The sequence below is a fragment of the Arachis duranensis genome, chromosome 1 (assembly GCF_000817695.3).
Source record: "Arachis duranensis cultivar V14167 chromosome 1, aradu.V14167.gnm2.J7QH, whole genome shotgun sequence".
NCBI lineage: Eukaryota > Viridiplantae > Streptophyta > Magnoliopsida > Fabales > Fabaceae > Arachis > Arachis duranensis.
This window is the reverse complement of record NC_029772.3, coordinates 92,465,043-92,479,672: the sequence shown is the minus strand read 5'-3', so window position 1 is coordinate 92,479,672 and position 14,630 is coordinate 92,465,043. Positions and strand designations below refer to the sequence as shown.

At 35.7% G+C, this 14,630-nt stretch overlaps 2 protein-coding genes and 1 long non-coding RNA gene across 4 annotated transcripts in view; 1 reads left to right on the top strand and 2 right to left on the bottom strand.

Annotated features, from left to right (window-relative positions):
- Positions 1-856, bottom strand: part of LOC107458646 (protein NUCLEAR FUSION DEFECTIVE 4) — a 2,395-nt gene extending 1,539 nt beyond the window's left edge. The window contains exons 1-2 of the mRNA XM_016076867.3: positions 381-856; positions 1-189 (exon numbers count right to left, since the gene is read on the bottom strand). The exon at positions 1-189 is cut by the window's left edge and continues 680 nt beyond it. Of these exons, the coding sequence (XP_015932353.2) occupies positions 1-189; positions 381-704 (513 nt within the window). The 5' untranslated portion in view covers positions 705-856. The remainder of the gene's footprint in view (positions 190-380) is intronic.
- Positions 857-2,924: 2,068 nt separating this feature from the next.
- LOC127741479 (uncharacterized) lies at positions 2,925-9,634 on the top strand. Its single transcript, XR_008002642.1, has 3 exons — positions 2,925-3,399; positions 3,543-3,744; positions 9,207-9,634. It is a non-coding gene; the product is annotated as an uncharacterized LOC127741479 (long non-coding RNA).
- A 3,057-nt stretch (positions 9,635-12,691) lies between these two features.
- On the bottom strand, positions 12,692-14,624 carry LOC107458662 (uncharacterized). 2 transcript variants are annotated; one of them, XR_008002706.1, is made up of 2 exons: positions 13,733-14,624; positions 12,692-13,297 (listed from the first exon to the last, which is right to left on the bottom strand). XR_008002706.1 is itself a non-coding variant. In XM_052254363.1 (1 exon), the coding sequence occupies exon 1, from the start codon at positions 14,548-14,550 to the stop codon at positions 13,930-13,932; it is 621 nt and encodes a 206-aa protein (XP_052110323.1). In that variant the 5' UTR covers positions 14,551-14,624; the 3' UTR covers positions 13,556-13,929. The 2 variants fall into 2 exon arrangements, 1 of the variants encoding a protein (XP_052110323.1); XM_052254363.1 differs by lacking the exon at positions 12,692-13,297 and having other exon boundaries at positions 13,556-14,624.
- Positions 14,625-14,630: the final 6 nt, after the last annotated feature.

Sequence of the window (14,630 nt, the reverse complement as noted above, 5' to 3'; positions counted from 1 at the left end):
ATTGGAGGATGAATTGTGAAGAACTATGCCGTAGATTTGAGTAAAGACGGCGGCGCTGAGGCCGCCGTAACCTTTGAGGATTCCGGCCACCGTGCCTCTGCTGATAGGGAAATTCCTCATGTTGGTTACAAGAATCCCGGTGGTTAACCACGCACAACTGTTGGTTGCAACAACCAGGGAAAACCATAGCTGCAACACATGCAATAGAACAATAATAATAATAAAGACCTAGATCAACAGATTGAATTAATCTAAGATTACATGTTAATAATGAAATCAAGAATCTCCATTTAAGATACTAAGGAATATTCGGTGTGACCGGTGCCTTGCTACCTAACAAAAAAAATGTGAAAGAAAGAGAGAGAGAGAGAGAGAGTTACCAAGGCGTAGGGAAGAGAAGGGAGGGTGTGGCTGAGGGGGAGCCAGAGAAGGCCGTAGCCAATGAAGGAGAAGAGAGCACCGATGAAGAGGAGAAGCCATGGAGGGAAGTTGTTGGAAGCAAGTCCAGGAAGAATACCAACATTCTCGCCGATGTCGTTGGCAACACCGAGGAGAGTGAGTTGCTGCTGGTTGAAGCCCATGACAGACTTCAAAGAGTGGGAATAGAGCGGGAAAGTGTAACCATTTCCCGATGCCACCTGAACCCACACGGAAGCTCCCAGCCCCACCCATGGTGGCCTTGTTCCCCCTTTCAAGCTCACCATTGTGCGACACAGACAAACGAGGAAACACACACAACACAACACAACAGAAAAGAGTTTTTAGTTTGGTTTGGTTGTGTGGAGTAAGGGACCGAGGGAGGGTTATGTAATAGTAATATTATTACTTTATGTGACTCTCACTCCGCCACAACGTGCAACTTAGTCTTAGTTCTTCTCTTTATTATTATTCCATTCCAGAATCCGCCACAAAATCCAACTTTTCTTGCAATCAATAAAAAAGACAAGAGTAAGCTAATTAAATTGCTTTCAATTTTTGCATGCTCTTAAAATACGTATTAAATATGTTTTACCATTATATTACTAGTACATTTTTTCTTTCATATAAATGCTTCCCTCAATTTAACATTCGGCCAATTCATTACTTGAACTTTTTACTTTTAATATTGGAGTGGTAGTAGTATTTTTTTTAAAATATGGATTGTTGGGGTGTTATACACTTATACTTAAATATGGAATCGTTTAATTAGAAAAGCAGAAATCGAACCGTTCCATTATTAGAGGTACAGAAATCAGACCGTGTCCAATTTCTAGAAGTACATAAATCGGATCGTCCGATTTGTGAGAGATACACAAATCGGATCCAATTTGTGTTAAAAAAAATTAAAAGATTTTAGGTACAGAAATCAGACCCTTCAATTTGTATACTTTTCACAATTTTAAAAAAATACCAAAAATTATAATGTTAAAGGATATCATCACTTCTACTTCCATAACAAAAAAAATTAGCCTCATTACTTGAAAACCATAGAATAGATATGAGAGCCACATTTTCAGCAAATAATAAGTATCACAAACACGTTTGGGTACCAAAAAATATCTCGCTTTCGGAGAACATTGTTACCTCTAAACGTCGTTTTTTAATTATATTTCAAAGTTGATTTGTTGGGAAAAAAAACTGGGATTGAGGCAACACATTCTATGTTAAATGTCATGTGTTGAAAATAATGGTGAAAACGATTGCGGTTTCGGTAGATACTTTTCAATGTGTTCTTATTTGCTGAAAACATGAGACATGGATGCTTTGCGTATCATTGAATATGAAAAATGAAAAACCTCCACGGCTCCACTTTTAATTTTTGTTCAACAATTTAAGAAAGAGACGACTCTTCCAGTAGTATCACCATGCCATTGTTATTCTATGTACAAGGAACAATTGAACTTTTTCTAACTAATTAACTTGTTCTTCAACTATTCAATTTTTTACTATCGGACTACAAATTATTACATATAAATTGAGTTTCATAGACCGATACTTCAAAAATAGTCTTACATCAAAGAATTATCACTCGAAATTTTTTTTTATAAGATTTTAGATTTTTCTATTATAATATAATAATATTTGTTGTAGTAATAGTTTTTTATATTTTTTTACTCATTATATTAGTGCTTTTATTCATATATTTTTGAAATGGTATGTGGATAAGAAATAAATTGAGAAAAAATCATTTTAGTTAATTGGAGTAGCAGTGTTATTGAATTTAGGAGTGTAAAAGTAAATAAATGAATGAATGGGAGATAGGGTTGTTTCAGTAGTTTGGGAAGGAATTGATTGAAGAACGAAAAAAGGAGAAATCTTCATAAACATGAAATCCATAAAAGCAAGATCCGTATACCAAGTGTCAAGTGTGTGTGTCCACCTTAAATTAAATGACAGAAAATAACACTCCACCGCTCCGACAAACACTAATGTCTAATGTGACATGTCACGGTTCCAAGCAACTTGCAAGAATACGCTAAATACTTTAGTTTGGAATTCAGTCATCAATATTATATGGAATTTGCTACTAACTTTATGAAAATAGTCAACTTTTAACAAATTGTTTAAGTCGTATTTTTTTGGTCATGAAATTTCTTTTCACGGTATCGTCTATCTTAATAGGTCAAAGACTAATTCGTTACGAATCAAAGAGTTTGTCGATTGCTAATAAATTACTATATGTATAAAATAAAATTCGAATCCTTAATACTTACTTAAACGGATGAGTGAATCAATCACTCGACCAAATGGATTGATCATGGAATTACTTTTTTTTTGTCAGGTAGATTGAACAACCCCCAATCTTAAGTACCTCAAATGAATTGGACAACGATCATGGAATTTTTTTTTTTTTGTCATGATCATGGAATTTTTTTTGTCTTGGACTAAGCCTAGAAACCCTACCCGAACCCCGACTTACCCAACCCAAGATCCTAAACTAATTCTTCTCCACTTCAACGCCACTGCAATTTGCTGGAAAATGTTCCCATTGTTGTTATCTTCCCTTATTGCAACGAACATATTTCAAGCTCCTTTTTCCATTTAATTAATGATTTGGATCAAACATAGGTGCAATCAAATTAAGTCTACATAGGTCTCTCTGTTGGCGTCTCTTCCGCATGAAGGTCCGCCACAAAGGAAGGAGGAAAAGCATATAAGGCCGCAACCATGCTTCACCGGCGATCTTCTTACTGTCCATTCTATCAACCTCTGATCTCCTTCGAAATTCTGAATTTCATTTGGGCATTACGTTGGGCCTGTAAAATCTTCCTTTTGACACTAGCAGCTTCCCTTTCATCTCTTTTGATGATTCTTGCTAACTCCTTTGGAGATCTCACACACCATGATCGCCCCAAAGCTCTCAAAGAAGTCATTTCTGCCACTTTATGTGCCAGTTCATTACCCTCTCTTTGGGTTCAGGTTAGACCAACTTCTGGCTGATTATTTATCAGTTCGAATATGTCATTTAACACTGCATTAATCTCCCAAAACTTGCTTCTTGATTTAATTATTTGGACTAGTACTAAATTACCTGTTTCAATTAAACATCTTCCTAATTGCAGATTTTTATAAAGAATCATGGCGTCCCTCATGGCATGAGCTTCAGCAGCTAATGGAAATATTGTTTTGAAGTTTATTGTAGATCCAGATAGAACCTTGCCATCACAGTTTCTTATCACTGCTGCCGATGCTGCTTGACCAATTTCTTTATCAAACGCTGCATCAATGCTAATCTTCATCCAACCATCTAGCGGTGGCCTCCAGGTAATTCGTTTTCTGTGTCTGTTATTTACTCCTACTTTTATTTTTTTCTGCTCTGTTGATTGCCTGAATTCTGCTTTTTTGCTGGTCGCCGTAATAACTGTTGTCTTTGGGCTGAGTTGTTTATGCTAAAATTTAAAAGAGTTCCTAGCTTTTCAAATAGACCAATTTATGAAAGCCAAGCTGTTAATCCTACTCTGTGTTCCACACCCATCATCAGCCTTCAATCTATTGACTATTGCTAGTAACCACTTCGCGAAAGATGTGACATTATTAGGGGTGGGAGAACATTGAATCTGAGATCCAAACCACACTGCTCTAGTGCATGGGCATAATAATAGTGCATGTTCCACTGTCTCCTCTGCCTCTTGACAAATGCTACAGGTAGAATTTTTGACAATTTTTCTTATAAATAGATTATAATTCACAACCACAATATTATGACAAGCCTTCCAAAGAAATATTTTCAATTTTTTGGGGAATATGCATTCTCCAAATTGTCTTCCATAACTCCTTTAGATCCGTACTTGATGATGCCTGATTTCGAGCTTGAGTTATCTTCTCTGTCTTTACTAAATGATATCCTGTTTTCACCGTATATTCTCTGTTTGTCTTATATGGCCATATCAGACTATCTTGCTTATTTATAAGGCTTATTGGTGTCTTCATTATTTCTCATCAACCTGATTCGAAAAGATATTCTGAATTTTCCTCACATTCCAGCCCTCTCCCTCTAACAGGAGTTCCTTCACCTTAATGTTTCTTTCTCCAATTGGGAGTTCTAATCTCCCACTTCCTTCTATCCAATTCTCGGCCCATACATTCACCTCTGATCCATCACCAATGCTCCAGCAACCTTTCTTTCTCAAAAAGTCTCTCCCTTCTAAAATACTGTTCCAAATCCATGAAGCCTCCTTGCTCCTCTTAGCTTCCCAAAAATTGTCATTCGAAAAACAAAGAGCTTTGAGACTTTTTACCCATGTTGCATCCGGATTATTGATAATTCTCCAAGCTTGCTTAGCCAAATAAGCTAAATTATGTACCTCCAAGTCCTTGAAGCCTAATCCTCCATCAAGTTTTTCTGCTGTTATTTTTTCTCAACTTTTCCAGTGTATACCCCTTCCTTTACCTTGATTTGACCACCAAAACTTAGCAATTTTTGCACTCAGTTGATTACAAAAAATTTTAGAAAACTTTACTACGCTCAAAGCATATGACGGTATTGCATGTATTACTGCCATAATTAGCACCTCTTTTCCTGCTTGATTCAAAAGGTTTTCTTTCCAGCCCTCAATTTTGTTTTCTATTCTCTCCTCTATCCATGCTAAAGCTTGGTTTTTAGATCTTTCCCATTTTGCTGGTAAGCCAAGGTATTTTTTCGGATTTTTTCAAGCTGAAATTCCTAAAATTTCTTCTATATTTACCCTTGTTTGGATTAGGATAGCATTGCCAAAAGAAATTTCTGACTTCTAAAGATTTATCTTCTGGCCCGAGGCTTCTGTATAACAATTAAGGATTTGAATAATCTGGTATACCTCCTCTTCATTAGCCTCTACAAAAACAATACAGTCATCTGCAAAAAGTAAGTGCGTTAACGAAGGAGTTAGAAGCTAATTTTATTCCTGAGATGATATTCTTGTTCTGGGCCTCATTCATCAAAATAGTAAACATTTATGCATCAATGATAAATAGATAGGGGGATAAAGGATCTCCCTGTCTTAAACCTCTTTGTGGAACTATCTTATTTGATAATTTTTCATTAATTTTAATCTTATAGTTTGCACTCCTCACACAACTCATTACCAACTTAATCCATTTCACTTCAAAACCAAAAGTTTTGAGAATCTCTTCCAAAAAGCTTCATTCAAGTCTATCGTAAGCCTTATTCATATCTAGTTTAATGGCTAGCATATCGATAGCAGTTTTTCCTTTCCTATCTATTTTATGAAAAGCCTCTTGTACTATAATAATATTATCTTGAATAAGTCTTTCCCCTACAAAAGCACTTTCTATCATAGATACAATATTTCCTAAAAAACCTCTCAATCTTAACACTAAAATCCTGGATATAATTTTATAAATAAAGTTACAATAATTAATAGGTCTAAGATAATTTAGGTTTTCAGGATTCTTAATTTTAGGAATTAAAATAAGGGTGGTTTCACTAATATCATCCGGCATGACTCCATCAACAAAAAAATTTCTCACCACCTCACAAACATCCCTCTTAATAATATCCCAATGCTTTTGATAAAACCTACCATTGAGGCCATCCGGACCTAGTGCTTTCATACCACCCATACTAAAAACAGCTTTCTTAATCTCCTCATCACTTATATCTTCCATAAGGCATTTATTAATTTCATCTGTTACTCTTTTAGGAATTTTCTTGATGCACTCTTCCATATTCACTTTATTAGAGGCTTTGAATAATCTTGAAAAGTAATCCTCTACTAAACTCAAAATCTCAGTTTCTCCTTGAATCTATTGCCCTTCATCATTCTTAATTCTATCAATTCTATTTCTATCTCTTATTTGAATAGTTGTAGCGTGAAAGAAAAATGTGTTTTTGTTGCCCCACTTAAGCCATTTAAGTCTAGATCTTGCGTCCCAATATTTCTCTTCTTGCATCTACAGTTTACTAATCTTATCCCTAATCTGTGCTATGCTATGTTGCTGATCTTCTGTGAACTCGGAGTTTTAAAGCTCCTTTAGCCTCTCCTTTAACTTGCCTATTTCCAAATCAACCCTCGCAAAGGTCTTTCTACTCCATCTTTTTAAATCCTCTTTACAATGCTTAATTTTTTAGTAAAACTATTCCAGTTATATCTTTGTGCACTTATCCTATTCTATCCTTTTTGAATAACTTCTTTACATTTCTCGTGGTCGTCCCAAAACGCTTCATATCTAAAACACTTGTTAACTTTTTTAACCGGATTAAGATTAAGAACTAAAGGGCAATGGTCAGAGCTAACAACTAGGAGGGCTTCTAAAGTGGCGTGTTGAAACATTTTTCTCCATCTCCAATTGACCAGCGCTCTATCCAATTTAACAAAATTTTTAAACTCTTTCACCTGAGCCTTAGGTTTAGGGTGCAGTCCAATCTTTTCTTCTTGTGTAAGAATATCATTAAAATCACCTAAATAGGCTTGTGGTTCATCTGGATTAATATTACTCTCAATTAGCATTTTTCACAGCCCTTTTCTATTCCTAAAAATAGGATTACCATACAAAAAATTACAACTCCAGCCATTGCCTTTGCTATCACTAATTTTAGTTTTAATATAATTGTCACACCAAGAGTAAACATTAATATTCACATTATCTTTTCACAAAATACATAGACCACCGGACAAGTCCTGAGATTCTACACAAAAGTATTTATCAAAATGTAACCTTCTTCTAATCCTTTTTATCTTAATATCCTTAGCTCTAGTTTCCATAAAAAAAATAATAGACGGCTTTTTATGTTTACATAAATTTAAAAGTTCATAAATTGTCATGGATGCCGCCACTCCACGACAATTTCAGCTAAGTATGATCATGGCAGAGGTTGGGGCATGTATAGGCCCGCCTCCTCAGCCATGATACAGTTACCTGGTTCCCATTCTGCTGTCATCATAACCAAGTTCTCTTCCTTCTCTTTGCTTGTTCCATTGCCTCCCACCTTGTTGGTCTTCATTTCTTGGTCCTCTTCATTCACTTTATGAATCCCTTCCATTGCAATTAAGCTCAATGCATTGGCCTTCACAGAGTCTTCACCATCTGCCATTCTTGATCTCTTAAAGTTCTGAGCTTCCTCTTTCAGCCTGTCTTTTTTTCACTCAGCATTAGATATCATAAGAATTCCTTTATCTTCCCTCTTTTTTTTTAGCCTCAAATCAGTTTCTATTTTGCGTGCAAGTTGGAGTTCCCATCCTGTTGTTTCTCCAAAACCCTCTTTTATAACTTCATTCTTTTCATCCTCATCAGTAGCTAGCTCCACAAAGTACTCCACCCCTTCCTTATTATTTGATTTTCCCACCTCCTTTTCCTCCCTACCAAAAGCTGAATTTTTATTTTTCTCTCTATATTCCCATTTTTCTCCTTCTCAATTTTGATAGTCTCCAGCGTTGCCATGATGTTCCTTCCCTTTGAATAATATACTCCTTCCTAATGTGTTTATCATGTATGCTGCTGAGAACCTCTTCAACTCTTCTCTTATGGTGACCTCAATTCTGTTCTCTATTCCGCCATTCTCTTTTTCTTGCACCGTATAGCTGTTTACCTCCTCTGAAGATGCTTGTACTGTCAGCCCAGCCCTTCTAATGTTGTTTTTTGTTGGTTCAACCCTTAAAAGGTTAATAGGGCTTTTTTCACACTCTTTTCCTTTTTGAACTTCATTTGTTTCTTTAATGGGCTTCTCCACCATATTCATCCCAAATCTTCTATTCTCCTGACACTTTTCTCTAATCTCTTCAACTTAGGCTTGCCTCTCCATTTCGCCCTTGTTTACAATCTCTCTCATCTTCCTCTCTGCAGTATTAATTAGATGGATTGTTCCTAATATTCTTGTGTTATCGTTCCTTCCCTGAAAATCTGGGATATTTTGCAGTACTTGTACCTGCTCCTCCCCAAGCACTCTCCCAGTTTGGTTTTCCAAGAAATCTACTTTCCTGGACTTCTGCTGCAAAACCTGTTAAGCTCTGATCATACTTTCCTCAGTATCTTGTTTTCCCTTACTCTCTTTTTTCCTGCTCTGCCATCCACGCGCTTCTTCCTCAACTTCTTTCTCCTTCCATCCTTCTTGTTTTGAGCTACCAAAAGCCATGGATGCATTAGATCGGCCCTGATACCACAATTAAAGCAATAATAGTCCGACAGTCTCTCGTATCTGAAATGAACCCACAAATGTGGTAACGATTCTCTGGCTAACCAAAATTCCGTTGGGAGTTACTTTGTTATATTGATCCCCACTCTGATCCTCAGAAAATATCTCCGCAGAACTCCTTCCACCTTTGGATCTTTAGCTTCAGCAAGAACTCCCAGCATGTTCCCAATTTGAATTACTGCTTCTTTATGGATGTAATCCAGTGGCAAGCCGTGAACTTGTATCCAAAACTCTATTATATCAAGATCAACTTCGAAAACTAATTCACCCTCAGTCCACAGTCTGAAGTTTATCAAGTTATCTCTCACATTCCATGGACTATTTTGGAGTATCTATAACCCTTTTCTCCTATTTTTGAAGCTAAACAATATCTTCTTTAACCCTATCTCAGTAACTGCTACTCCTTGAGGGTTTCCCCACATCCACATTCTTGCAAGCTCTAAAGCTGTTTTTTTGTCCGAAATAACTTTTCTCACAATGTTGACACAACCAACTCTAAATCCTTGCACTCCTAGTCTGTTGAGGTTGATTATTTTTCCTTCTATAGAGTTCATGCCAAATTTTACCATTTCCTGATGTTTTCTCTTGTTTGCAGGTTCCTTGCTTATGGCATGCAATGTTTGATGTACGATTGTGTTATGGTAAAAATTTGACGATTGCTGTTGGTGATATTTAATGGTGTAAATGTGAGTGTCATGTTAATAACTCCCTTATGGAAAAGAACCTACTATTCTGAGAAATCACTCCTGGCTAGAGAACAATACACGTAGCATTGATCATGGAATTGTTTAAGTCATATAACTCCAACAATGACCATATATTGGGCCTTCAAAGTTTTTTTGTCATGGGCCTTCAAAGTAATGGTTTGAATATATGTTGTGTTTAAACACCTGGCTCAAGTCCATCTTCTCTTTGGGCCTTTGCTCATATTCTGAACCCCAAAATTTTAATCCACTGTTAACCCAAAAATAAAAGAAGTTACAATCTATTTTCATTCCCATTGGTTGTTCTTGAGTTCTTCATTCCCATGCAAGTTCACAAAAAAAAAAAGTTCACAAATCACACATCGCACCGGCATTTTAGTTTGTTTGATAAAAAAATCGATAACTAATTCAATAACTACTAAGAATAGTCTGTTTAATTAAGCGTCGAATTATCTAATTATTGTTTACTATTATCTTTATAATCAAACATTTTCATACAAATAGTCACCTAACTCAATATGTATTTTGTTAAAAGCGAACATGATATATAATGAGTAACTTAGGGAACCAACACTATATAAAGGTACATAAAAAGTTGTTCTAAACTGAACATGCCTATTGTGCATGAAAACATTCTTACACATACACATAAGCTTCTTGTTAATCATAATCCAAGTTAAATCTCCAAAGCCTTCTTGGTCCCAATAATTCACAAAAAACAGATCCTCCTCTAATGGACAAAATTAAAGGGGCGAGTTCCTTTAATTGCTGACACCACTTCATGCAACATGCAACATACTAGCATAAAGAACAAAACGGATCCTATTTACCCTTATCCATTATTTAATTTAATCGTGTGCAAACAGCAGAAAGACACAAACATCGTCATATCCAAACAAGAAGCACCCCATGAGTTATGTACCTAGTCACATGGTCTTGTCACACGAAACTCCACAAGGACCCCACCTATCCACAAGCACCATATATATACAGGACCACCCCAACCACCTTTACCCCCTGATCACTGATCATCCCAAAATTTTTAATCCTTTTGGATTCAATTTCATATCAAACACATGCTACCTCTACATATATTATTCAAGAATTAAGATTCCCGGTACTAATTAATTAAGCCTTCTTTAATTTTATTTTAACACCAATAATATCATTACATACACAATGAACATCTCCCATATATAACATTAATATAGTTATACACATCTTAATATATATAGAATGTTTAATTTGATACCTATACACCATAACGTAATTAGCATAGCTTTTGAGGTTATAATTGTATTTTCAGCTGAGATGGGTGAGGGGGACCTATCAAATTTGTTTGTTCTGTGATGAAAATGGCCAAATAAGAAGGTCACGTAGTCAGGTTCCTATAAAAGTCATCTGATTCTTCGTTCTTGCCTTCTTGGAGTATTGTATAATTGAAAATGAAATTGAAACTTTAATTGAAATGGCTCCATCCCAAACTGAACTCGCATACATTTAATTTGCTATAACAAAATTAATGTTTAGATCCCAGTTTCTATTTTCTACGTTTTCTTAATCTAAAAAGGCGGCGCCCATATATATGATTAAGTTCATCTAAAATAAGTCTACTACTAGTCTGTTACTACCTAGCATTATTAGTACTACAATAAATGTCTTCTTGATATTTTTTTTTGTCTACGATTATTTCTTAATATTAGTTTTTAAAACATGGCATCTTAGTTAACGTTATATATATTATACTCCTAACTCTTAATAATTAAGAGATTAGGTTCAAATAAGTCAATGATGCTTATAGAGGAAGCATAGCATATATAATGAGGACACATATACATTGCACATAATATAGATATTAGGGATTAAAGTGCCTTAAGTTTAAATTTTAGTGGTATTATGATATCCTTGTAATGCAAGTGTGAAACGTCACATTCGCAAGCTCACCAACCTTATCTGCTTATCCTCTATATATCACTCCTTTAATTTGATCAGCTTACGTACATATAGTTTTTTTTCAAAGGCTAAGATTATAGTGCGACCAAGCTAGCACTATGGATATATAATGACTTGGAGGACCCATTTCGTTGCTCTATTTTCCTAGCTACTGTATGTTTAATTGCTTTTCTTGTTTTTATTTCCCCTTTTCTTTTTAACTTTATGGAGAATCGAGATTATTTAAAGAGCAATTGTGTATATTTTTGTATAACACCCTTTATGAGGGCGGAACTAGGTCGTTTAATTTCGTAAGGGACAAAAGAAAAAATAAACTAAATATAAAATAAAATTTCATAAAAAATTAAAAGACTAATAAACTGAATGTATATGAAAATTTGGGGGGCCATCACCCAGAGGCTTGCATTGCAACTGCAATATGATGGTATGGCGTAGGAAAGTGGCATCATTGACTCTTTGTCAATTCCTAATTAACTGATTGACTTATCAGTTATCATGACCCTTGGATGCCATAAGGGCCAATAATAATTTCCCCTAACCCCTCTCTTTATACATATCTCATTCATAGTTTGTTCCAATTTATCCCCATAGACTAAGCCCGATGACTTTTACTTGCTCATATTTTTCTACTTTATTTCCATACACTATACTAACTGCTTAATTAATTGGAATGCTACTGGATATCCAATTGCATATACATTTTGAAATTGATTGCGTATAAAACAATAATTAATATTTAATGTGTTAGTATCGATCTTTTCAAATTTTACCACTATTTTCATAATTAGACATATAATTAAAATCCCAAAATACTCGATGTTTAGAGAATTTGAATCGTTATTCTACCTAGCTTAGATCGATTAGGAGAGACACATTTGAAATTTGAAACAAGACCACAAGTCCACAACTAATAATGTGGTTAATTGTGTTGTAATCATAGATTTCAAAATTGAATAGGTCAGTTTGATCTAATTAAGCCATGTTTGGACGTCATTATTTTATTAAAATTTTTTTTAATGAATTTTTTTTAATTTTTTAATATGTTTGGCAAATTTTTAGTAGTAAAAGTAAAAGTACTAATAAAATAAAAAAAGATCTTTTTTAAGAAGCTGTAATTTACATTTTTTTTTAAAAAAATTTTTTTCTTAAAAAAAAATATATTTCATATAATAAAAAACAAAAAAATACTTTTATATTATTATACCCAAACATAATTGATAGATAAAAAACCTTTTTACATGAGATATCCAAACATAAAATTACTTTTACTTCTTTATAAGATCTTTTAAAAAAGTAACTCGAAAAAAAATCTTTTCTTAAAAGCTCACCCAAACAACCCTTAGTCTAAAATAATTTGACAATAAACCGATGAAATATAAAAAAAAATAACTATTAATCAAATTTATATGATTTTCAAAGCTTCACTCATTTGTAATAATAAATATTAAAAAAAATCATATATTTTATACATAAATATATTATTATATTATATCCGTTTAATCCCTCCAATTTCAGAACAAATCCATAACAATCAATAATATTTTCACTCCTGTCCTTCCATCTGATGGCTTTGCAGAAGGAGGCAGTGGCTGGTCCTGGATTTGCCGGAGAGATTGTGGTGGAGGATGGGAGACTTTTTTTTTTCTTTCTCAAATTCCAATTAAAAACCTTTTTTTTTCTTTCACTCATGAGAAATTTCATTTTAAAACATCGTCTTCTCCGTCTCTGAAATTAAGGGGTAACCGATAGTTTAAGCATCCATAGATTTTCATGGAGCGATCTATCCATGGAATCAGTGATCAATTTAGGGTATTTAAATGTTTATGTTTCGTTTTGTTGATTTAATTTTTTTTTTCCTTTTCCTTTTTTGTCCCATGACTAATAGAGTATATCATATACTGGTATTCAAAACCGCCATTCATTAATCATCATCTCATCGTGATCGGCTGCTCCTATAGAAAATGCGTCACCGTCAACTTCTACATCCTCATCCTTATGCATATCCATCTCATCAAATCAGTTATATTCACTGCAAAACGAACACAAATCAACATGACATAAGAAAGAAGATATAAACAGAAAACGCATCGATCCTCGAGAGACTCACAGGCAAACCAAATGCAGATAAAGGGAAATAATACACACGAAAAACGAACGACGGAGTATAACGGAAAGAACACATGAAGAAAAGTTTGACAGACATTACGCAACGTAGAAAATTGAAAATAGCAGGGGAAAATGGAGGATAATTAATGAGTACGGCTAAGATGAGCAATTGAACGGAGAATAAAACGACGCCTAACAATAATTTCACATCAGTCAAGGTTTTGACTGGATTTAATTAGAAAGTTCAGTTAGGACATAGTTGTTAGTTTTATTTTAATGAAAAATTGTTTTGATTTTTCACGAAATCAGGTCAAAGCAGCTCAAATAATCGCCATCAATGGCTACCACTGATTCATACATGTTCTACATTATGTATATACACATCACTACTCCTTGATTGGAATTCGGAAACGTGACCGAGCCATTTCACCGGAATCCGCTACCTCCTGCGACCGTCCATCCGACGTCCATGGCAGTTATCGATAAATCGATGACTTCACCTTTCAGAAACCAGAAGGCTCCACAGCCAAAATTTTCGGAGGATCAAAGCACCTCTCACTCCTCATCGGCCTTGGACATGACGGAGAGCCTGCTAGGCCTCGGGTGGAAGTCGCCTCTCCTCCGCTGCTGATGCGATGAAGGTCTAATAAGCGCCGAGAGAGCTCGCTTCACGAGATCTCCTTCCACGCCTCGAATCCTAACGAGCGAGTTCGTCATGGCGGATCTACGCGCGTTGAGACGATTCGGCGAGTACGGCGCCGCCGCGGCATGCGATGAGGCGGAGAATCCTTTGTGGAGGCTGCACCGGAAGGAGCCAGGGTGCGTAGTGGGAGAACACATGCAGGTTCGCTTCTGCTGGCCCTGCCTCTTCACGGTCGTCGGAGCACCGGTTCGAGGTGCCACCGAGATGGAACGGTTCGGAGAAATCGACCGGTCAAGGGAGAACCGAACGGACGAGGCCGACGCGGAGGAGGGACCGCATAAGTTGACACGTGTCGGAGAAGTGGCACGGTGAAAGAAGGTGGTGGAGCGAGAGGTGAAACTGGAACTGGAAGAAGCGAAACCAGAGGAAGAATAAGAAGGTGATGGAGAGTGGGAATTATTGTTGCAAAATCTAGGAGATGGTGAGAGAGATCGGAGCACTGGTGCTCTTGGTTTTCTAGAAGTTACCGCCATTTTTTTCTGTTTTGCAGAAGAAGCAGCTAGAACGAGAGAGAAACAAGAAGAAAGAGAGAAGTGAGAAGAGTTTTTTTTTT

Excerpts from the sequence above, each read along its gene's own strand:
- LOC107458662 (XM_052254363.1), bottom strand. The coding sequence starts at position 14,550 with ATGGCGGTAACTTCTAGAAAACCAAGAGCACCAGTGCTCCGATCTCTC.